Raw genomic sequence first — 25,665 nt, 5'->3', positions numbered from 1 at the left:
TCATAGGACAGCACTGAGTGATACACACTATATATCATAGGACAGCACTGAGTGATACACGCTGTATATCATAGGACAGCACTGAGTGATACACACTGTATATCATAGGACAGCACTGAGTGACACACTGTATATCATAGGACAGCACTGAGCGATACACTGTATATCATAGGGCAGCACTGAGTGATACACGCTGTATATCACAGGACAGCACTGAGTGATACACACTGTATATCATAGGACAGCACTGAGTGATACACGCTGTATATCATAGGACAGCACTGAGTGACACACGCTGTATATCATAGGACAGCACCGAGTGATACACACTGTATATCATAGGACAGCACTGAGTGATACACGCTGTATATCATAGGATAGCACTGAGTGATACACACTGTATATCATAGGACAGCACTGAGTGATACACACTGTATATCATAGGACAGCACTGAGTGATACACACTGTATATCATAGGACAGCACTGAGTGATACACACTGCATATCATAGGACAGCACTGAGTGATACACACTGTATATCATAGGACAGCACTGACTGACACACTGTATATCATAGGACAGCACTGAGTGATACACACTGTATATCATAGGATAGCACTGAGTGATACACACTGTATATCATAGGACAGCACTGAGTGAGACACGCTGTATATCATAGGGCAGCACCGAGTGACACACTGTATATCATAGGGCAGCACTGAGTGATACACACTGTATATCATAGGACAGCACTGAGTGACACACTGTATATCATAGGACAGCACTGAGTGATACACGCTGTATATCATAGGACAGCACTGAGTGACACACACTGTATATCATAGGACAGCACTGAGTGATACACGCTGTATATCATAGGATAGCACTGAGTGATACACACTGTATATCATAGGACAGCACTGAGTGACACATACTGTATATCATAGGACAGCACTGAGTGATACACACTGTATATCATAGGACAGCACTGAGTGATACACACTGTATATCATAGGACAGCACTGAGTGATACACACTGTATATCATAGGACAGCACTGAGTGATACACGCTGTATATCATAGGATAGCACTGAGTGATACACACTGTATATCATAGGACAGCACTGAGTGACACATACTGTATATCATAGGACAGCACTGAGTGATACACACTGTATATCATAGGACAGCACTGAGTGATACACACTGTATATCATAGGACAGCACTGAGTGACACACACTGTATATCATAGGGCAGCACTGAGTGATACACACTGTATATCATAGGACAGCACTGAGTGATACACACTGTATATCATGGGACAGCACTGAGTGGTACACACTGTATATCATAGGACAGCACTGAGTGATACACGCTGTATATCATAGGGCAGCACTGAGTGACACACACTGTATATCATAGGACAGCTCTGAGTGATACACACTGTATATCATAGGACAGCACTGAGTGATACACACTGTATATCATAGGACAGCACTGAGTGATACACGCTGTATATCACAGGATAGCACTGAGTGATACACACTGTATATCATAGGACAGCACTGAGTGACACATACTGTATATCATAGGACAGCACTGAGTGACACACACTGTATATCATAGGACAGCACTGAGTGATACACACTGTATATCATAGGACAGCACTGAGTGATACACACTGTATATCATAGGACAGCACTGAGTGATACACACTGTATATCATAGGACAGCACTGAGTGATACACGCTGTATATCACAGGATAGCACTGAGTGATACACACTGTATATCATAGGACAGCACTGAGTGACACATACTGTATATCATAGGACAGCACTGAGTGACACACACTGTATATCATAGGACAGCACTGAGTGATACACACTGTATATCATAGGACAGCACTGAGTGATACACACTGTATATCATAGGACAGCACTGAGTGATACACGCTGTATATCATAGGACAGCACTGAGTGATACACACTGTATATCATAGGACAGCACTGAGTGACACACTGTATATCATAGGACAGCACTGAGCGATACACTGTATATCATAGGGCAGCACTGAGTGATACACGCTGTATATCACAGGACAGCACTGAGTGATACACACTGTATATCATAGGACAGCACTGAGTGATACACGCTGTATATCATAGGACAGCACTGAGTGATACACACTGTATATCATAGGACAGCACTGAGTGACACACGCTGTATATCATAGGACAGCACCGAGTGATACACACTGTATATCATAGGACAGCACTGAGTGATACACGCTGTATATCATAGGATAGCACTGAGTGATACACACTGTATATCATAGGACAGCACTGAGTGATACACACTGTATATCATAGGACAGCACTGAGTGATACACACTGTATATCATAGGACAGCACTGAGTGATACACACTGCATATCATAGGACAGCACTGAGTGATACACACTGTATATCATAGGACAGCACTGACTGACACACTGTATATCATAGGACAGCACTGAGTGATACACACTGTATATCATAGGATAGCACTGAGTGATACACACTGTATATCATAGGACAGCACTGAGTGAGACACGCTGTATATCATAGGGCAGCACCGAGTGACACACTGTATATCATAGGGCAGCACTGAGTGATACACACTGTATATCATAGGACAGCACTGAGTGACACACTGTATATCATAGGACAGCACTGAGTGATACACGCTGTATATCATAGGACAGCACTGAGTGACACACACTGTATATCATAGGACAGCACTGAGTGACACACACTGTATATCATAGGACAGCACTGAGTGATACACGCTGTATATCATAGGACAGCACTGAGTGATACACACTGTATATCATAGGACAGCACTGAGTGACACACACTGTATATCATAGGACAGCACTGAGTGACACACACTGTATATCATAGGACAGCACTGAGTGATACACACTGTATATCATAGGGCAGCACTGAGTGATACACACTGTATATCATAGGACAGCACTGAGTGATACACACTGTATATCATAGGACAGCACTGAGTGATACACGCTGTATATCATAGGACGGCACTGAGCGATACACACTGTATATCATAGGACAGCACTGAGTGACACACACTGTATATCATAGGACAGCACCGAGTGATACACACTGTATATCATAGGACAGCACTGAGTGACACACACTGTATATCATAGGACAGTACTGAGTGATACACACTGTATATCATAGGACAGTACTGAGTGATACACACTGTATATCATAGGACAGCACTGAGTGATACACACTGTATATCATAGGACAGCACTGAGTGACACACACTGTATATCATAGGACAGCACTGAGTGATACACACTGTATATCATAGGACAGCACTGAGTGATACACACTGTATATCATAGGACAGCACTGAGTGATAAACGCTGTATATCATAGGACAGCACTGAGTGATACACACTGTATATCATAGGACAGCACTGAGTGACACACGCTGTGTAACGGATCGCCTGGCACCCCGACTTGGTACCTCCGTTAATGGATGCTCCTAGTGCTTCCTGAGGACTCCAAGCACTCTGGCAGACACCACAATCACCGAACCGATGCAGCATATGAACCTTCTCAAGCATAGGAATGCTGTAGACCGTTGAATAGGAACCATACGAATAGGCTTGCACTCCTAGCAGTCAACTCCCAGGGGGAGGATGAAATTAACCAATCACATACATGGTTCAGCCCACACATCCCCTCCCCTCAGATAACATTAAACCCAATTATCCGGTACACTTTTCCAGACAAGTTCTGGATGTACCCCAAAAACCGGGGGTACACCTTTAAATCCAGCATCGCTGGATAGCCCTTATTCAGGGGGACAACATTTCCAAAATTCAAGTCATTCGGATGAATGGTTTGGGAGATATGAGGTTCCAAAGATTTGACCGACCGCATGGGTAAAGTATCCGAAAACAGTTCCATGCATTTTGGCCCTGCGGTCGGTCACAAACAAGTGAATGAAACAGACGAATTACTGGTGTTATAGAGACTAAGGGGGATTCGTGAGTTTCTTTCTACCGAACAGCGAGCCCCACGAAATCCTGGAAGTCTGGAGGTCTCAGCGGTGTTTGCCTAGTCGAGTTTCCGATTTTAGTTCCAGACGCTCGTCGGCAAAACACCGCTGTTCGGTAGTTTAAGATGGCCGCCGCCACGTGTTCGGCTCCCGAATGGCGCCCACCCAGAGGACACAGACCACACTGCACTGATTGCCAATTACCCGTTTGCAACATTGTTGCAAACTGTAATTGGAGGCACACTCATTCCTGGGTGGTCTGGTTGTTCGGTAGTTTCACTCAATATACTGAATGGAGTGATTCTACCGAACAATCAGTTGAATGCTGCATACAAATCACCCAGGTTAAACTTAACACATATATGAATACATATATAATATGAAAGGCAATATACTGAATATGCTTCACAGTCTTAAAGGGACAGTAGTCCCAAAAGTCCCAATCTGTCCATAGATGAGTTTAAAAGGGCCAGCAACAGCAATATACAGTATAACAAGCCCAAATATAAATCTTTAAATGTACCAGTTTTCCAGGGGCCATAGTCAGCGGGTAAGAGGCAGGCAGCCAGGCCCATCCAATGCCCAGTGGCGGGGTGGGTTCCGCCACATTTCTCCCCTTTCCCATTTAGACTATCCAGACTCCAGACCTCCAGTCGGTCTGGGGCTCTCATAGTAGGCTGGCTGTCCTCACAGGGGGTAGTTGTCCAGATGGCCCCCTGCCACTTGTGTCCAGTTGTAGGTTCAAGGCTTGAGGAAAAAGTAACCAGGGTGTCCTCTCCCCTGGTTGAACACAGCTGTGGTTGGGGAACAACGACTGTCTCCCCTTCCGATATTTTGTCTGGCTGTTGGGGACCAGGACCTACTGTCCCTATCCCCAGTGGTGTAGGTGCAGAGACTACAGTCCCATCTGCATGGTCGTGGGGCTTAATGTCTCCCCTTGGTGAGCTGTGCTGCCGCTGGGGAGAGGGAATAACAAACCCCTCTCCCTGAACTGTAGACTGCCGCTGGGGAGCAAGGACATCTCCTTCAGCTCCCTGTAGCTTGGGCACAGAGACCACGGTCCCATCTGTGCTGGTGTGGGGCTTACTGTCTCCCCTTGGTGTGTTAGGCTGCCGCTGGGGAGCAAGGATGGCACCTTCAGCCCCCTGTAATACACACTGCCGCTGGGGATCTGGGCCAACTGCCCAGCCTCCCTGTAGGGCCGGCAGAGAGACCACGGTCCCATCTCCACCTGCCATCTGTGGGTCTTCCCAGGACCAGTCGATAAGGTCCCCCATTTCTGGGGCTGGTTGGGCAGTAGGAGGTACTAAATGCAGGTCTCCTACTGGCGGGCTTAGTTGTTGGGGAGGGGGAACAAAACTCACCGCTCCCAATGGTGTACAGTCCAGAAGCCCCATCAGGTTAGAGACAGGCGGTGTCACTGGATCATATAAGTCCGCATAATTCTGTTCGATCTCCCATTGCTCTGGTGGTACTTGTGGGGTATATGGTAACTGACTGGCGCTGAACAGGTGTTGGTAATCCTGCTCCAGCTCCCATTCCTGGACAGCCAGTTCAGTCAAGTCTGGCCTTAGGTCCTCGGCCATAGGGAGATCCAGCACGGCTTCTCTGTAGTCAAATATGTCCCAAAGCCGTGACTCTGCCGCACTCCCAAATTCTGGTTCTGCAAATGTCCCCCATAATAAGCCAGGGCCATTATAATCCTTGCCCTCGGGTTTTTCAAATTTGGCCATTCCAGGAACCCGCTGAACCGCGTACCAACGTAGCGCTTGGTATGCATCCTCGAGACCCAGTTCTCTCCATGCCAGTGAATCAAGTTGCATCACCCATTCCTCCTGAGCCTGTTCTCCCAGCATAGGTATCCGTAGGGCCACTCTGGCTTGTAATCGCTGCTCCTTGCTGCGGAGACGCTCACCTCGCCAACGCTGGACACCCTCTAGGGTTTCTTCCCACATCTCTTGTCGGGCGCTCTCACTGCAGTCCAACCTGGTTGCCTCTACTATTGGCTTTACAAGTGGCGCCAAGAGGTTCTGTAACCTCCGGTTAAACTCCTCTTCCACCTGGAGCACTGTCCAGGGACTCGCTGGTTCTATGCCACTCCATAATAATTCCTGTGTCTCCAGGGTGTTGTTCCTCTCACACCAGGACGCCATCCCACCGCTTGCCACCAATGTAACGGATCGCCTGGCACCCCGACTTGGTACCTCCGTTAATGGATGCTCCTAGTGCTTCCTGAGGACTCCAAGCACTCTGGCAATCACCGAACCGATGCAGCATATGCACCGAACCGATGCAGCATATGAACCTTCTCAAGCATAGGAATGCTGTAGACCGTTGAATAGGAACCATACGAATAGGCTTGCACTCCTAGCAGTCAACTGGAACAGCATGCAATAAATCCTCCCCCCCCAATAATGAGACGACACATCACATTGAGGGTAAAAACAGGAACTCTGGACTGGCACATCCAGCCTGGCTTTTATTACAAACAGATACATACAGGACACTCCCAGGGGGAGGATGAAATTAACCAATCACATACATGGTTCAGCCCACACATCCCCTCCCCTCAGATAACATTAAACCCAATTATCCGGTACACTTTTCCAGCCAAGTTCTGGATGTACCCCAAAAACCGGGGGTACTCCTTTAAATCCAGCATCGCTGGATAGCCCTTATTCAGGGGGACAACATTTCCAAAATGGCATGGATCAGACCAGGGGTTCAAAAGTTAGTAAAGTATCTTTTAAAACCCCTAGCTTTCCAGGTTTACAGGGCCTTCTCTGTGCTGGAGAAGTAATTCAATTATCTCCCAGCACAGAGACAGACTCCATTAAGCACATGGGGACACAAACACAGTAAAACACTTTAAAATACATAAATTCACCTTCTACACATAACACACAGACATTTCACCTATCCCCAGATAGCTGGGATCTGCGCGCACAAAACTACCGAATAGCGCGCAGATCCTACTCACACAGTACAATTGCCATGGAGCTAAAGTCTTTCCCATAGTCTTTCATTATATGAATAGGCTCCATGGTATAGCTATCTGGGGTATCACATTCCCATAAAGTCTGGTCCATAGTCCAAAGGCAAGAGGCGGGCAATCAGCCCCCTCCAAGGACACGTGGCGAGGTCGGTTTCGCCACAATCCCAAAAAGTCCCAATATGTCCATCGATGATTTTAAAAGGGCCAGTAGCAGCAATATAAAGTACAATATGCCCCAAATAAACCAGGGGCCATAGTCAGCAGGTAGGAGGCTAGCAAACAGGCTTCTCCAGGGCCCAGTGGCGAGGTTGGTTTCGCCACATTTCTCCCCTTTTCCAAACAGACTAACAGGGTACCTGACCTTTTGCCGGTCAGTGCCCTTGTTAGTCCAGCAGCCCACCCACAAGACAGAAACAGCAGTACAGCCCACCCGCAATAAATGGTTACTACACCTGGGTAAGGGAGAATATTGTCCATGTCCAGGTGCCTTACCACGGCTGTGTGGGGGACTGGTAGGCTGCCTTGGTGGGTTGCTGAGGGGGCAGAGACCAGCGGTACTCTGTCCTGGTGCCAGCACTACCACGGGAGTAGTCTGGTTGGAGCCTGGTTGCTGGAGACCGACTGTCTCCTCTTTAGCTGCACAGCTCTGCTGCTGGAGACCGACTGTCTCCCCTTTGGATACATAGCTCCGCTGCTGTTTGGCTAAGCAGCCTTGTTGCTGGGGGACAGGACTGACTGTCCTTACCCCCTGTGCTGTAGGTGCAGAGACCACAGTCCCATCTGCACAGTTGTGGGCCTTACAGTCTCCCCCTGGTACATTAAGCTGCCGCTGGGGAGAGGTGGTAACCAGCTCCTCTCCCATTAGAACACTCTGCCGCTGGGGAGAGGTGGTAACAATCTCCTCTCCCACGCATCCTTTCAGTCTTTGTGGAGGGAGACCGACTGTCTCTCCTCCCAATTCAGTGTCCTGCTGCTGGGGAAAGGAGACTGGGCTCTCTATTCCCAAAAAATCACGCTGCTGCTGGGGGGTAGGACCAACTACCTCTGCCCCCTGTAACTCAGCCTGCCGCTGGGGAATGGAGACTGGGCTCCCAATTCCCAATAAATCACGCTGCTGCTGGGGGGTAGGACCAACTACCTCTGCCCCCTGTAACTCAGCCTGCCGCTGGGGAGGGAGGACGCTGCTCTCCTCTCCCTGCACTTTACTGATCCGCTGCTGGGGAGAGGTGGTAGCAAGCTCCTCTCCCCTACATACTTCTATACTCTGTGGAGGGAGACCGACTGTCTCTACTCCCAATACAGTGTCCTGCTGCTGGGGAAAGGAGACTGGGCTCTCTCTTCCCTGCTGGACACTCTGCTCCTGGGGAATGGAGACTGGGCTCCCAATTCCCAACAAATCACACTGCCGCTGGGAAGCAAGGACGGCCCCTTCCGCTCCATGTAGCTTGGCCGCAGAGACCACGGTCCCATCTGCGCTGGTGAGGGGCTTACTATCTCCCCTTGGTGAGCTGTGCTGCCGCTGGGGAGAGGGAATAACAGGCTCCTCTCCCTGAACCATAGACTGCCGCTGGGGAGGAAGGACGACACCTTCAGCTCCCTGTAACTCACACTGCCGCTGGGCAGAGAGACCAATTGGCCACAGGCCCAATCTCCGCAATCGGCACTCACATTCCCATGCCGCTCGATTCTCCGCATCCAACTTGCGCACGGTTGCCATAACCGCCTCTATTGAAGGATTCGGGCCATATCTGGTTAATCGTCTCATGACCTCGTCCCGGTACGCGTCGCCCTCAAAGCGATAGGTCATGTTTGCTGTGACCAGGGGTGCTGTATGAATACTAGCGTTACCCTTACTTTGTAACTCCAAACGAACTGTGTCTCCGAGCTGCTCCGCCATCCCACCGCTTGCCACCAATGTAACGGATCGCCTGGCACCCCGACTGAGTACCTCCGTTAATGGATGCTCCTAGTGCTTCCTGAGGACTCCAAGCACTCTAGCCGACACCACAATCACCGAATCCGAGAAAGCTTTAAATTCTCCCAAGCATATGAATGCTGTAGACCATTGAATAGGAACCATATGAATAGGCTTGTACTCCTAGCAGTCAACTGGAACAGCATGCAATAAATCCTTCCCCCCAATAATGAGACGACACATCACTTTGAGGGTAAAACAGGAACTCTGGACTGGCACATCCAGCCTGGCTTTTATTACAAACAGATACATACAGGACACTCCCAGGGGGAGGATGAAATTAACCAATCACATACATGGTTCAGCCCACACATCCCCTCCCCTCAGATAACATTAAACCCAATTATCCGGTACACTTTTCCAGCCAAGTTCTGGATGTACCCCAAAAACCGGGGGTACACCTTTAAATCCAGCATCGCTGGATAGCCCTTATTCAGGGGGACAACATTTCCAAAATGGCATGGATCAGACCAGGGGTTCAAAAGTTAGTAAAGTATCTTTTAAAACCCCTAGCTTTCCAGGTTTACAGGGCCTTCTCTGTGCTGGAGAAGTAATTCAATTATCTCCCAGCACAGAGACAGACTCCATTAAGCACATGGGGACACAAACACAGTAAAACACTTTAAAATACATAAATTCACCTTCTACACATAACACACAGACATTTCACCTATCCCCAGATAGCTGGGATCTGCGCGCACAAAACTACCGAATAGCGCGCAGATCCTACTCACACAGTACAATTGCCATGGAGCTAAAGTCTTTCCCATAGTCTTTCATTATATGAATAGGCTCCATGGTATAGCTATCTGGGGTATCACATTCCCATAAAGTCTGGTCCATAGTCCAAAGGCAAGAGGCGGGCAATCAGCCCCCTCCAAGGACACGTGGCGAGGTCGGTTTCGCCACAATCCCAAAAAGTCCCAATATGTCCATCTCTGATTTTAAAGGGCCAGTAGCAGCAATATACAGTACAATATGCCCCAAATAACCCAGGGGCCATAGTCAGCAGGTAGGAGGCTAGCAAACAGGCTTCTCCAGGGCCCAGTGGCGAGGTTGGTTTCGCCACACTACACTACATATATTATACTACAGTTACTACTGCTACTATACTATATATACTATACTACAGTTACTACTACTATACTACATATATTATACTACAGTTACTACTACTATACTACATATACTATACTACAGTTACTACTATTATACTGCATATACCATACTACAGTTACTTCTATCATACTATATATAATATTTTACAGTTACTACTACTATACTACATATATTATACTACAGTTACTACTACTATACTACATATATTATACTACAGTTACTACTACTATACTACATATATTATACTACAGTTACTACTACTATACTACATATACTATACTACAGTTACTACTATTATACTGCATATACCATACTACAGTTACTTCTATCATACTATATATAATATTTTACAGTTACTACTACTATACTACATATATTATACTACAGTTACTACTTCTACATATACTATATATACTATACTACAGTTACTACTACTATACTACATATATTATACTACGGTTACTATTACTATACTACATATACTATACTACAGTTACTACTATTATACTATACAGTCAAGTCCTTAAATATTGGGACATTGACACAATTCTAATCTTTTTGGCTCTATACACCAACAAAATTGGTTTGAAATGAAACAAACAAGACGTGCTTTAACTGCAGACTTTCAGCTTTAATTGAGGGTATTTACATCCAAATCAGGTGAACGGTGTAGGAATTACAACAGTTTGTATATGTGCCTCCCACTTTTTAAGGGACCAAAAGTAATGGGACAGTTTAACAGTCATAAATCAAACTTTCACTTTTTAATACTTGGTTGCAAATCCTTTGCAGTCAATTACAGACTGAAGTCTGGAACGCGTAGACATCACCAGATGCTGGGTTTCATCCCTGGTGATGCTCTGCCAGGCCTCTACTGCAACTGTCTTCAGTTACTGCTTGTTTTCCCTTCAGTTTTGTCTTCATCAAGTGAAATGCATGCTCAATTGGATTAGAGGTCAGGTGATTGACTTGGCCATTGCATAACATTCCACTTCTTTCCCTTAAAAAAACTCTTTGGTTGCTTTTGCAGTATGCTTCGGGTCATTGTCCATCTGCACTGTGAAGCGCCGTCCAATGAGTTCTGAAGCATTTGACTGAATATGAGCAGATAATATTGCCCGAAACACTTCAGAATTCATCTTGCTGCTTTTGTCAGCAGTCACATCATCAATAAATATAAGAGAACCAGTTCCACCACACCACACTACCACCACCATGCTTCACTGATTAGGTGGTATGCTTTGGATCATGAGCAGTTCCTTTCCTTCTCCATACTCTTCTCTTCCCATCTCTCTGGTACAAGTTGATCTTGGCCTCATTTGTCCATAGGATGCTGTTCGAGAACTGTGAAGGCTTTTTCAGATGTTGTTTGGCCTTCCTGTTTTTGAGGCTCACCAATGGTTTACATCTTGTGGTGAACCCTCTGTATTCACTCTGTGAAGTCTTCTCTTGATTGTTGACTTTCACACATATACACCTACCTCCTGGAGAGTGTTCTTGATCTGACCAACTGTTGTGAAGGGTGTTTTCTTCACCAGGGAAAGAATTCTTCGGTCATCCACCACAGTTGTTTTCCGTGGGTTTCCGGGTCTTTTGGTGTTGCTGAGGTCACCAGTGCGTTCTTTCTTTTTAAGGATGTTCCAAACAGTTGATTTGGCCACACCTAATGTTTTTGCTATCTCTCTGATGGGTTTGTTTTGTTTTTTCAGCCTAATGATGGCTTGCTTCACTGATAGTGACAGCTCTTTGGATCTCATATTGAGAGTTGACAGCAACAGATTCCAAATGCAAATAGCACACTTGAAATGAACTCTGGACCTTTTATCTGCTCCTTGTAAATGGGATAATGAGGGAATAACACACACCTGACAATGGAACAGCTGAGCAGCCAATTGTCCCATTACTTTTGGTCCCTTGAAAAGTGGGAGGCACATATACAAACTGTTGTAATTCCTACACCGTTCACCTGATTTGGATGTAAATACCCTCAAATTAAAGCTGAAAGTCTGCAGTTAAAGCACATCTTGTTCATTTCATTTCAAATCCATTGTGGTGGTGTATAGAGCCAAAAAGATTATAATTGTGTTGAGGTCCCAATATTTATTGACCTGACTGTATATAATATTCTACAGTTACTACTACTATACTACATATATTATACTACAGTTACTACTACTATACTAAATTTACTATACTACAGTTACTACTTTACTACATATACTATACTACAGTTACTACTACTACATATACTGTATACACTATACTACAGTTACGACTACTATACTACATATACTATACTACAGTAACTACTACTATACTACATATACTATACTACAGTTACTGCTATTATACCGCATATACTATACTACAGTTACTTCTATTATACTATATATAATATTCTACGGTTACTACTACTATACTACATATACTATACTACTGTTACTACTATTATACTAAATATACTACAGTTACTATTATACTGAATATACTATACTACAGTATAGTAGAACCCCTCTTTCACACTTTAACCACTCTCCATCACCCTGATGCCACTCGTCCCCTACTCACCTTACCACACCTTCTTCTGTTGTATACTCTTGCTAATTTCACTGGAGGTCTCTAATCTGTCTCACAGCCATACCAACACATACTCCATCCCAACTAGATCCTTTATCCTATGTTCATTCACAGACACTACTCAAGAAGCAATTTCTTCTCTGCTACAGGTCCTTCCACCCCACCACCTGTTTTCTCAATCCTGCTCCCTCCGTCTCCATCTCTTTCTCTACCTCTCACTAAAATATTTAATCTCTCCCTCTCCTCTGGTGTATTTTCTGCACCCTTAGACACTGCAACCAGAAACCCAAATCTAAAATAGCCAACCCCTGACCCGAACTCCCCATCCAACCACCACTCTATCTCGTACTACAGATTGCATCCAAGATCCCTGAGGTGGTTTTGTGCATGAGACTGACTGACTTCCTTGATTCTAACTCTTTTCCTGACCCCTTCAGGCTGGATTTATTAATATTATTATAATAAAAATAATGCAATACATACAGAGCCAGAGAGAAATATATACTCACTATACAGAGAGAAATATATCCATATACTCACTTTACAGAGTCCGGGTATATACTCACTATAAGCATTGCGCAGGCCACCAATAATGCTTTGATTTTAACGTCGAGATCACTCGGGAACTGAATAGTGTAGTAGTCTTTGCTGCTGAGCATTTCCTTTCGTACTCCTCGCCATACATGAGTGATGACGCCCAAAACGACATTATCGTTGTACGCTGTAATCTGAAAAGATTAATGTGTTTTCACTTAATTCACTGGACTGTTTTTTCCAGAAGTAGGTGGAGCAAGTTAAAGAGGGAATGGCTGTGAAGACCTGAGGCTGGGAGATGATATTATCTATGAGTAATGAGTAAAACACCAATCTTTATTTAAAGGAACACTCGAAGCATAAGGCTCACTGCCATGCATTGTAGTGGTTATGGTGCCATGATTGCCCTCGTGCTCTACCAAAGTAAGTAGTCAAGCCATTTGGCAATGGTCTGACTGACTTCTTACCACTGAGGGCAAACATCAGCCTCCTTGATAGCCAGAAGATTCTGCTAAGGACTTCCGAAACCTTGCCATGCAGCTGATCACTCTCAGCCAAAGCGCTGAGACCTTACCTCTGGGAAGAGAGCTGTCAGCTGGACAGGATGCTGAGAATGACACCGGCAGATCCCTGGTAAGAAGGCAAACCATTATCTAACCATGCTGGGGGAAGTACCAGGGCACTCCTTGAATCATAATCACTTAAGCATTCCTTTAAGTCTCCAGAGGATATGTATTTTGCCCATTTTTTTGGAATGTAGGTAAGTTCGTATGTATCTATACATAGCGTATGGAAGGTGTTGCAGTCCCCCTGGCACCCCATCTGTGTGCCTCCGCCAATCGCTGCTTCCTAGCAACACCGAGTACTCCTAAGCACTTCACAAGACACCGTAAACCTTACAGCCAGCATTATAGCTTGGTTGGAGTCTCGCTGTCCTCCATCCACCCTGGACCCAAAACCAGGATCCAGCTTCCAGTGGGTAGACCTCTCCTAGTCCAGAGAGTAAAGCAGGCTGCTCTTATAAGAGCAAGTGTTGTAATCCAAGGGAGTATAGTGATTATAGCAATCCGCAGAGTAAATATAGCTGTCCCCTCCACACATGAGATGAGGGTGAAGAGGAACTGTTTAATGGCAGCCACAACTGGCCTTATATGCAGGTCCCCATGAAGGTGGTTTTCTGTAACATATTCCAGGGGCATTACCCACTGGAACTACGAGGGGACTATGACAAAGTACACACTGTAATGGCATTGACTCTCAGGTCCAGGACACTCCCACACAAAACAGGGTAATCGCTACCCTGTGCCTGAGAGATAATTGAGTCAGGAACTGTACTAAACTCAATTATCTCCAGGCACGGAAAACATACATTTTACAATATCCCAAAAGTACCCCCAAAACACATCCCCTAATAGCCCATTTTTGGACCAACATATCCAAAAATAACCTAGAACGGTTCAGGGGTTTGGGATTTCCATGAAAGTCATAGTTTTGACCGACCGTGCACATGGTCCTATGCCCAAAACAGTTCCAGGGAATTAGTGGTAACGGTCGGTGTCTCTTTCTGGAGTACAAAAGTACATAAATCACATACGTTTTTAAAGGGCCCGTAGTCTTTTGGCAAGAGGCTGGCCAGCAGGCCCCTCAAAGAGCCTGTGGTGAGATAACTTTCACCACAGAAGGTAAGTGGGGTCTCTGGAACCCCTGTATTAGCAGAACAGCATTTGGTCCCTCTTGTAGGGGTAAAGAGGCTGCAATCTCGGGACCTGTTAGTACTAGCCTAATGAGCTCACCTAACCCAGAAACAAATTAATTTACTGCGCCCACAGAGAAGAGATGTGAAACACTTACCTCGTAGTTTTTGTCAGACATAAAGCTCCATCCACCGCCATGTACTTTGAGAGAAGGTTCTCCAAGAGATGTCAACAGCGTGAAGGATGAGGTTAAACTGCCCCAACTTTTGTCTATGTAGCCCAATGGCATACCAGTAGGGACAGAAACTACCATCTAAAACACAAGGAAATGGAATCACTATGAGGCGCGGCCTCTGATTGCGGTAGATCAGTACAAGTAATAATAACGTGGTTGCATGGTGAGGTCAATATTCTCCTTCTTAAATATCTGTGACCTCCTGTTAAATACTATGATTGGAAATCAATGCATGAAATTAAGATTAATTGTATATATCAAGTGTATCGAATTCAACTTTTAAACACATTTTATGCCGTTGATCCAAAAGAAGGCAAAACGTAATTTGAAGCGATGGCCAAGTATTCTACACAAATAGGAAAAATTATTCTTTACTCCATAATGGTGATCGAATTTCTTCTTGGATCAACTGTTCAGTATAAGAGTAGAGTCCAGAAAGAGGTTTTGGTTCTCTTCGTTATTTGTCTTCAGTTAAAAAATGCTTTCAGTTTTTTCGAACTTCAGAGACATATAGAAATTGGGTCCACCCCGGCACTCACAGGGCTAATTGATGAGGTTAGGTGTTTTGGATGGCAGCAGCTAGTTAAACGATGGTCGATGTTCACAGCAGTTAATGAACCTCTCTGACTCTGGTATTATTTGCATTTTGTACAGGATCATACAATCAATATAAAGAGTCTGTTATATCGCCTTACCCTTGTCTCACAGCTACAGAAGTCTGAGGGGAGAAGAGCATTGAAGACGTCATATCCCTGAATGTCCCGAATCCGAATGTCAAATCTTGGTCCGCAGCAATCTCTTTGTTCCTCTGCCCTGTACACCAGCCTATCATCAGCAGTTAGCAAGTCGAACGTACTGTAACTCTGGAATAAGCTTTCTCCTGTAGGGTTAGAGCGCTGTGTAAACCCACAAACAATGGAAAAGTAACATGAAGAATTTACAGTATGTCCCTTGTGGAGCTCACACAATCAGACTGTATGAGATAAAAAAACATTCCCATAAACTGGAAGCTATTTATGTAACCAGATGGAGACAAAGCACATAATGAGTGAAGCGCCATCGGAATATTTTATTTATATATTTTATTTATTACTGATATTTTTAAAGCGTCAACAGACTCCGCAGCGCTGTACAATTAGTGGAGAACATACAATATACACACACACAAATACAAAAGGTAGAGAGGGCCCTGCCCGTAAGCTGAAATCTAGCCATTTAAGATCTTTTATACAAAGTGCATAGGTAGATACCCTGTGAGCTTACAATCTAAAGGATACCGTGGGAATTTGAGACGTAGGTAGCAGGGGAAATTTGGAAGTGATGGCTAAATAAGTAAACAGAGAGTTGCAGCTATTGGTAGAATATAGAGGAAATGAAGAGGTAAGTGAGTGAGAATTTTAAACAGCTGGAGGAGCATGCTATAAATTTAGAAGGAGCCTGGGTGGGCGGGTGGCTGGGTTGAGCCGAGTAGAATTGTAGAGGCTTGCAGTAGAAATGGCATGGGAAATGGGCCAAGGGAGGGAGTAGAGATAAACAGTTTGTGACGAGACCAATCTTCCATCTCTGACTGGATGTCCTCGCGCATTCTGAAACTCAATCTCTCTAAAACTGAACTCCTTGTCTTTCCTCCTCCTAATACTGATCCTCCTCTTTCGCTCTCCCTTCAAGTTATTGGTATTCACATCAGTCCATCCTTGCAAGCGCGCTGTCTTGGCGTCATACTTGATTCTGGCCTCACCTTTGAGACACACATCCAGCATGTTGCCAAATCCTGTAGATTCCATCTTAAAAACATAGCCCGCATCCGCCCCTTTCTTACGCAAGATGCTACCAAGGAGCTTGTCCATGTTCTAGTAATTTCCCACATGGATTATTGTAACCCTCTCCTAATTGGTCTTCCCAATAGCCGTATTGCCCCACTACAATCTGTAATGAACGCTGCCACCAGATTGATTTTCCTCTCTAGTCGTTTCTCTCACACCTCTCCCCTCTGTCAGTCCTTACATTGGCTTCCTGTATGCTATAGGAGTCAATTCAAAGTGCTAACCCTTACCTATAAAGCACTGAATAATTATAGCCCCTCTTTTATATCTTCACAGATCCATAGGTATGCCCCTTCTCAGTCTCTCCGCTCTGCCGGTTACCTTCTCCTGTCCGCTGCTCACACCCGTACGGCCAACTCACGCTTGCAGGACTTCTCGCGGGCGACTCCCTTCCTTTGGAATAGCCTGCCTACCGCCATCAGACCCTCCCTAGTCTTCAATCCTTTAAGAAGTGACTTAAAACCCATCTCTTAGGAAAGTTTATGGCCTCCCAGAGTAACCTCTACCTCACATACCTGTCCCTTGCTCTCTCCTAAAGGGCAGCACTCTACTCTCTCCACCAGCTCTGCCTCACTCCACCTTGTTTGACTGCAAATTCCTGTCCTAACGTGTCTTATACCCCACCTCCTATAGAATGTAAGCTCGTTTGAGCAGGGTCCTCTTCAACCTATCGTTCCTGTAAGTTTTCATGTAATTGTCCTATTTATAGTTGCATCCCCCCTCTCATAATATTGTAAAGCGCTACGGAATCTCTTGGCGCTGTATAAATGGCAATAATAATAATAATAATAATAATAATAATATTATATGATTATTTAGTAAAATAGTAAAATGTAGTAAATATATATCATACGATTATACAGTAAAATATATATATGGCCAGCTACCTGCCCTTGAGAAAGGCGGTTATACCGCCGAAACGCGCGTTGGGCGACCTGAGCAGGACGACCTGTACTACTATTTGGCTATGACTTAATGTTTTTGGTCATGGCCTCTACTGACTGAGACTACAGCTAGCAGGATACCCCCACAAGAGATCTTTAACTTTAAAATGTACCTAAGGGATTTATGACATATGTTAAGTGTAGTGACTGAGCCTGTTTTCTGTACAATGGACTCAGTCTAGACAGCACTTTCTTTAACCGATTTATTTCCTCTACCTCTCATCTCCCTATCCTTTCGATTTAACCTCTACTAGACTTAATATTAGGAGGTTTTTCTCCCTACTACTGGAGGTCAGTGTTTAATTAGGGATCTGTTGGAAGAGTTTTTCTGTGCTTATGTCATTTATTTACTTATTATTTTTTATTTCCTTTTTTCCCTACTTGATCCATGCAAAGGGGAGATCTCCTGCTATATATTACAATTAACCATTAACAGGCTATTTTTCCTTGATAGACAATTTTTTGTCAGTGTGCTCAATTGTCTCACTTAATTATACAAGAGTGGTATTACTCTGATATACTGTGACATATTTACATTGAGCTGCACTGCTCTGATACATTGTGACTTATCTGCTTACACAAGGAAAATGCTTGAATACTTTACCAGTTAGATGTTTAGTCTCTAGTCGTTGTTTTATTATTATTTTTTACCACTTATGGTATATGAGGGTGTGTGTTGTTCACTAATTTGTTTATGAGTGTGTTGGAGACTTATAAAATTATTATTGTTTGTTTCAATAAAGGTTGTCAGTTTTTAAGCTTCTACTATTGGATATCTATCAAGGGGTAGTAGTGGTGAGGTGGAGCACCCCGGGAATACGAGGAGCTCTCCTCATTACTTCTCTTGTCTGTTCTATATATCATATGACTATAACCTACTCTCACACTTAACCGCTAAAATCACTAAATCATTATATCTGAATAGAGATTCCACATGTTGAATGTTGAATGAGACAGATAAGTGTAAGGAAGAGCAGTAAGGAGTAAGTAAGAGTAATGAATAGTTGTAAGGAGTAAGAGCAATGAAGAGTAATGCGGAGAAAGGAAGAGTAAGGAAGAGTAATAAAGAGTAAATAAGAGTAACAAAGCGTAATAAGGAGGAAGTAAGAGTAACAAGAAGTAAGGAAGAGTAACAAAGAGTAATAAGGAGTAAGAGTAACGGAGCGTAATAAGAAGTAAGTAAGAGTAAGTAAGAGTAATAAGGAGCAAGTACGAGTAACAGAGAGTAATAAGGAGTAAGTAAGAGTAGGAAAGGGTAATACATAGTAAGTAAGAGTAATGCATAGTTGTAAGAGTAATAAAGAGTAAATAAGGGTAACAAAGAGTAATAAGAAGTAAGTAAGAGTAATGGAGAGTAATAAGGAGTATGTAAGAGTAAGTAAGAGTTGTAAGGAATAAGTAAGAGTAATAAGGAGTATGTAAGAGTAACGGAGAGTAATAAGGAGTATGTAAGAGTAACGGAGAGTAATAAGGAGTATGTAAGAGTAACAGAGAGTAATAAGGAGTATGTAAGAGTAACGGAGAGTAATAAGGAGTATGTAAGAGTAAATAAGAGTTGTGAGGAATAGGTAAGAGTAATAAGGAGCAAGTAAGAGTAACAGAGTAATAAGAAGTAAGTAAGAGTAACGGAGAGTAATAAGAAGTAAGTAAGAGTAACAGAGAGTAATACGGAGTAAGTAAGAGTAACGGAGAGTAATAAGGAGTATGTAAGAGTAAGTAAGAGTTGTAAGGAATAAGTAAGAGTAATAAGGAGTAAGTAAGAGTTGTAAGGAATAAGTAAGAGTAATAAGGAATATGTAAGAGTAATATGGAGCAAGTAAGAGTAACAGAGAGTAATAAGGAGTATGTAAGAGTAACGGAGAGTAATAAGGAGTATGTAAGAGTAAGTAAGAGTTGTAAGGAATAAGTAAGAGTAATAAAGAGTATGTAAGAGTAATAAGGAGCAAGTAAGAGTAACGGAGAGTAATAAGAAGCAAGTAAGAGTAACAGAGAGTAATAAGGAGTATGTAAGAGTAAGTACGAGTTGTAAGGAATAAGTAAGAGTAATAAGGAGTATGTAAGAGTAATATGGAGCAAGTAAGAGTAACGAAGAGTTATAAGGAGTAAGTAAGAGTAATAATAAGTAAGTAAGAGTAACAGAGAGTAATAAGAAGTAAGTAAGAGTAACGGAGAGTAATAAAAAGCAAGTAAGAGTAACAGAGAGTAATAAGGAGTATGTAAGAGTAACAGAGAGTAATAAGGAGTGTGTAAGAATAACGGAGAGTAATAAGGAGTATGTAAGAGTAAGTAAGAGTTGTGAGGAATAGGTAAGAGTAATAAGGAGTATGTAGGAATAAGTAAGAATTGTAAGGAATAAGTAAGAGTAATAAGAAGTATGTAAGAGTAACGGAGAGTAATAAGAAGTAAGTAAGAGTAACAGAGAGTACGGAGTGAGTAAGAGTAACGGAGAGTAATAAGGAATAAGTAAGAGTAACGGAGAGTAACAAGGAGTATGTAAGAGTAAGTAAGAGTTGTAAGGAATAAGTAAGAGTAATAAGGATTATGTAAGAGTAATATGTAGCAAGTAAGAGTAACAGAGAGTAATAAGGAGTATGTAAGAGTAATAAGGAGCAAGTAAGAGTAACAGAGAGTAATACGGAGTAAGTAAGAGTAACGGAGAGTAATAAGGAGTAAGTACGAGTAATAAGAAGTAGGTAAGAATAACGGAGAGTAATAATGAGCTAGTAAGAGTTACAGAGAGTAATAAGGAGTATGTAAGAGTAACAGAGAGTAATACGGAGTATGTAAGAGTAAGTAAGAGTTGTGAGGAATAGGTAAGAGTAATAAGGAGTATGAAAGAGTAATAAGGAGCAAGTAAGAGTAACAGAGTAATAAGAAGTAAGTAAGAGTAACGGAGAGTAATAAGGAGTAAGTAAGAGTAACGAATAGTAATAAGGAGTATGTAAGAGTAACGGAGAGTAATACGGAGTAAGTAAGAGTAATGGAGAGTAATAAGGAGCAAGTACGAGTAACAGAGTAATAAGAAGTAAGTAAGAGTAACGGAGAGTAATACGGAGTATGTAAGAGTAATAAAGAGCAAGTAAGAGTAACAGAGAGTAATAAGGAGTATGTAAGAGTAAGTAAGAGTTGTAAGGAATAAGTAAGAGTAATAAGGAGTATGTAAGAGTAACAGAGAGTAATAAGGAGTAAGTAAGAGTAATGGAGAGTAATAAAGAGCAAGTAAGAGTAACAGAGAGTAATAAGGAGTATGTAAGAGTAAGTAAGAGTTGTGAGGAATAGGTAAGAGTAATAAGGAGTATGTAAGAGTAATAAGGAGCAAGTAAGAGTAACAGAGTAATAAGAAGTAAGTAAGAGTAACGGAGAGTAATAAGAAGTAAGTAAGAGTAACAGAGAGTAATACGGAGTAAGTAAGAGTAACAGAGAGTAATAAGGAGTATGTAAGAGTAAGTAAGAGTTGTAAGAGTAATAAGGAGTAAGTAAGAGTTGTAAGGAATAATTAAGAGTAATAAGGAGTATGTAAGAGTAACAGAGAGTAATAAGGAGTAAGTAAGAGTAATGGAGAGTAATAAAGAGCAAGTAAGAGTAACAGAGAGTAATAAGGAGTATGTAAGAGTAAGTAAGAGTTGTGAGGAATAGGTAAGAGTAATAAGGAGTATGTAAGAGTAATAAGGAGCAAGTAAGAGTAACAGAGTAATAAGAAGTAAGTAAGAGTAACGGAGAGTAATAAGAAGTAAGTAAGAGTAACAGAGAGTAATATGGATCAAGTAAGAGTAACAGAGCGTAATAAGGAGTATGTAAGAGTAACGGAGAGTAATAAGGAGTATGTAAGAGTAAGTAAGAGTTGTAAGGAATAAGTAAGAGTAATAAGGAGTATGTAGGAATAAGTAAGAGTTGTAAGGAATAAGTAAGAGTAATAAGGAGTATGTAAGAATAATAAGGAGCAAGTAAGAGTAACGGAGAGTAATAAGAAGCAAGTAAGAGTAACAGAGAGTAATAAGGAGTATGTAAGAATTGTAAGGAATAAGTAAGAGTAATAAGGAGTAAGTAAGAGTAATAAGAAGTAAGTAAGAGTAACAGAGAGTAATAAGAAGTAAGTAAGAGTAACGGAGAGTAATAAAGAGCAAGTAAGAGTAACAGAGAGTAATAAGGAGTGTGTAAGAATAACGGAGAGTAATAAGGAGTATGTAAGAGTAAGTAAGAGTTGTGAGGAATAGGTAAGAGTAATAAGGAGTATGTAGGAATAAGTAAGAATTGTAAGGAATAAGTAAGAGTAATAAGAAGTATGTAAGAGTAACGGAGAGTAATAAGAAGTAAGTAAGAGTAACAGAGAGTAATACGGAGTGAGTAAGAGTAACGAAGAGTAATAAGGAGTAAGTAAGAGTAACGGAGAGTAATAAGGAGTATGTAAGAGTAAGTAAGAGTTGTAAGGAATAAGTAAGAGTAATAAGGATTATGTAAGAGTAATATGGAGCAAGTACGAGTAACAGAGAGTAATAAGGAGTATGTAAGAGTAATAAGAAGTAAGTAAGAGTAACGGAGAGTAATAAGGAGCAAGTAAGAGTAACAGAGAGTAATACGGAGTAAGTAAGCGTAACGGAGAGTAATAAGGAGTAAGTAAGAGTAATAAGAAGTAGGTAAGAATAACGGAGAGTAATAAGGAGCTAGTAAGAGTAACAGAGAGTAATAAGGAGTATGTAAGAGTAATGGAGAGTAATAAGGAGTATGTAAGAGTAAGTAAGAGTTGTGAGGAATAGGTAAGAGTAATAAGGAGTATGAAAGAGTAATAAGGAGCAAGTAAGAGTAACAGAGTAATAAGAAGTAAGTAAGAGTAACGGAGAGTAATAAGGAGTAAGTAAGAGTAACGGAGAGTAATAAGGAGTATGTAAGAGTAACGGAGAGTAATAAGGAGCAAGTAAGAGTAACAGAGAGTAATACGGAGTAAGTAAGAGTAACGGAGAGTAATAAGGAGTAAGTAAGAGTAATAAGAAGTAGGTAAGAATAACGGAGAGTAATAAAGAGCAAGTAAGAGTAACAGAGAGTAATAAGGAGTGTGTAAGAATAACGGAGAGTAATAAGGAGTATGTAAGAGTAAGTAAGAGTTGTGAGGAATAGGTAAGAGTAATAAGGAGTATGTAGGAATAAGTAAGAATTGTAAGGAATAAGTAAGAGTAATAAGAAGTATGTAAGAGTAACGGAGAGTAATAAGAAGTAAGTAAGAGTAACAGAGAGTAATACGGAGTGAGTAAGAGTAACGGAGAGTAATAAGGAGTATGTAAGAGTAAGTAAGAGTTGTAAGGAATAAGTAAGAGTAATAAGGATTATGTAAGAGTAATATGGAGCAAGTACGAGTAACAGAGAGTAATAAGGAGTATGTAAGAGTAATAAGAAGTAAGTAAGAGTAACGGAGAGTAATAAGGAGCAAGTAAGAGTAACAGAGAGTAATACGGAGTAAGTAAGCGTAACAGAGAGTAATAAGGAGTAAGTAAGAGTAATAAGAAGTAGGTAAGAATAACGGAGAGTAATAAGGAGCTAGTAAGAGTAACAGAGAGTAATAAGGAGTATGTAAGAGTAACGGAGAGTAATAAGGAGTATGTAAGAGTAAGTAAGAGTTGTGAGGAATAGGTAAGAGTAATAAGGAGTATGAAAGAGTAATAAGGAGCAAGTAAGAGTAACAGAGTAATAAGAAGTAAGTAAGAGTAACGGAGAGTAATAAGGAGTAAGTAAGAGTAACGGAGAGTAATAAGGAGTAAGTAAGAGTAACGGAGAGTAATAAGGAGTATGTAAGAGTAACGGAGAGTGTTAAAGGGTACCCCTCCCGCCCGGCTCTGGAAAGGGGAAAAGGGGTAAAACTTACCTTTTTCCAGCGCTGGGCGGGGAGCTCTCCTCCTCCTCTCGGCAAGAGCTGCACGCGCATTCAGCCGGTCGCATAGGAAAGCATTCATAATGCTTTCCTATGGACGCTTGTGTGCTCCCACTGTGATTTTCACAGTGAGAATCACGCAAGTGCTTCTAGCGGCTGTCAATGAGACAGCCACTAGAGGATTAGGGGGAAGGCTTAACCAATTTATAAACATAGCAGTTTCTGTGAAACTGCTATGTTTATAAAAAATTGGGTTAACCCTAGCTGAACCTCGCACCCAGACCACTTCATTAAGCTGAAGTAGTCTGGGTGCCTAGAGTGGTCCTTTAAGACCCCTCTGGCATAAAGGAGTAAAAGCGCCGTTTAGTTAAACTTCTCCTCTGCCAATAATGCAATCTCCATTCGTATCCTCCAACCGTACGAACTGCAACCAGGGGAATGTACCAGTCTCCCGACAGGGACCCGTACGGATCCCAAAACTCACGAATACGAAATCCACGAACCGCGGCTAACAGCCGATCAAATATAACATCCAAGCGGCTTACGTTCCCAATAATCAGTCTCTAGCCGTGTAGTAAATACCGCCTCCAATAACGAGACCAAGCTCCGCATAGAGGGTAAAACAAGAACTGGCTTTACTGTGGGCTACCCGCCCGTATTTATGCAGGTCTCCCACTTGGTGAACACTCCCCTAGGGGACCAAATTGGAGACTGTTATCGCAGACAGACATATGGCACAAAATATTCCCACAATGCATTCCGGTCTCCTCCCCTCTGCCCTGGAGATAATCAAGAAGTAATTAAATTATCTCCAGGACAGAGGCAAATCGCCATTTTAACTTATGCATAAAAACCATGTAAAAATGAATAAGTTTATAAATATCGAACCTATTACATTCGTGCAACGTATCCCCAGATAGCCTGGATCTGGGTGCATATTCTTAGCGAATAGCGCTCAGATCCCGTACAGTTCAATCGCCATGGAGTCAAAGTCTCTTACAGTCTTTCAGTATGTGATTGACTCCATGGGACGTCAATCTGGGTTAAGTCCATCAGTGCAATCCAAACTCCCGAACAGCCGGTGTTCGTATGCCTTGTCGACTGAGAAGGGTGGTCGGTAATTTTAGCGGTGTTCGGCAGAAAGAGTGTCCGTTTTTAGTTCCATAGAATCTGTGCCGAACACCGCTGGTCTTTCTCATGGTGTAAAATGGCCACCGCCTCGTGGTCGGCATACGAACGACGGCCATCCTGAATACGGTTGGAATGGAGAGGTGTCTGCGGTTAACCACAACGTTCTAATTGGGACCAAGAGGTTAACCAGCAGCACACTTCTCTCCCGGGTGTCCGTCCGTTCGGTAGTTTTAATCGGTTCTTTCAGGAAATAAACGAACAGGGGTATACGGACAGGCAATTAGATGAAAAAGGGGCAAACAGACGAACCAGCAATCTTAGGCTATACAGATGGGTCTGTCACAGAGAGTGATAAGGAGTATGTAAAAGTAAGAGTTGTAAGATATAAGTAAGAGTAATAAGGAGTATGTAAGAGTAATAAGGAGCAAGTAAGAGTAAAGAAGAGTAATACGTAATATGTAAGAGTAATAAGGAGCAAGCAAGAGTAACGAAGAGTAATAAGGAGTAAGTAAGAGTAAGAGTAACGAAGAGTAATAAGGAGTAAGTAAGAGTAATAAGGAGCAAGTAATAGTAACGAAGAGTAATAAGGAGTATGTAAGAGTAACAGAGAGTAATAAGGAGTATGTAAGAGTAGGGAGGAGTAAGTAAGAGTAACAAAGAGTAATAAGGAGTATGTAAGAGTAGGGAGGAGTAAGT

General features: G+C 42.6%; 1 protein-coding gene across 1 annotated transcript in view; it reads right to left on the bottom strand.

Moving 5' to 3' along the window:
- LOC134602092 (uncharacterized) overlaps window positions 1–25,665 on the bottom strand; it is a 78,513-nt gene that overhangs the window by 11,649 nt on the left and 41,199 nt on the right. Inside the window, exons 5-7 of the mRNA XM_063446592.1 lie at window positions 15,907–16,091; window positions 15,134–15,289; window positions 13,315–13,476 (exon numbers count right to left, since the gene is read on the bottom strand). Of these exons, the coding sequence (XP_063302662.1) occupies window positions 13,315–13,476; window positions 15,134–15,289; window positions 15,907–16,091 (503 nt within the window). The remainder of the gene's footprint in view (window positions 1–13,314; window positions 13,477–15,133; window positions 15,290–15,906; window positions 16,092–25,665) is intronic.

This window comes from Pelobates fuscus, chromosome 3 (genome assembly GCF_036172605.1).
Source record: "Pelobates fuscus isolate aPelFus1 chromosome 3, aPelFus1.pri, whole genome shotgun sequence".
In the NCBI taxonomy this organism is placed as follows: Eukaryota; Metazoa; Chordata; class Amphibia; order Anura; family Pelobatidae; genus Pelobates; species Pelobates fuscus.
This window is presented reverse-complemented; position numbering and strand designations above follow the sequence as displayed.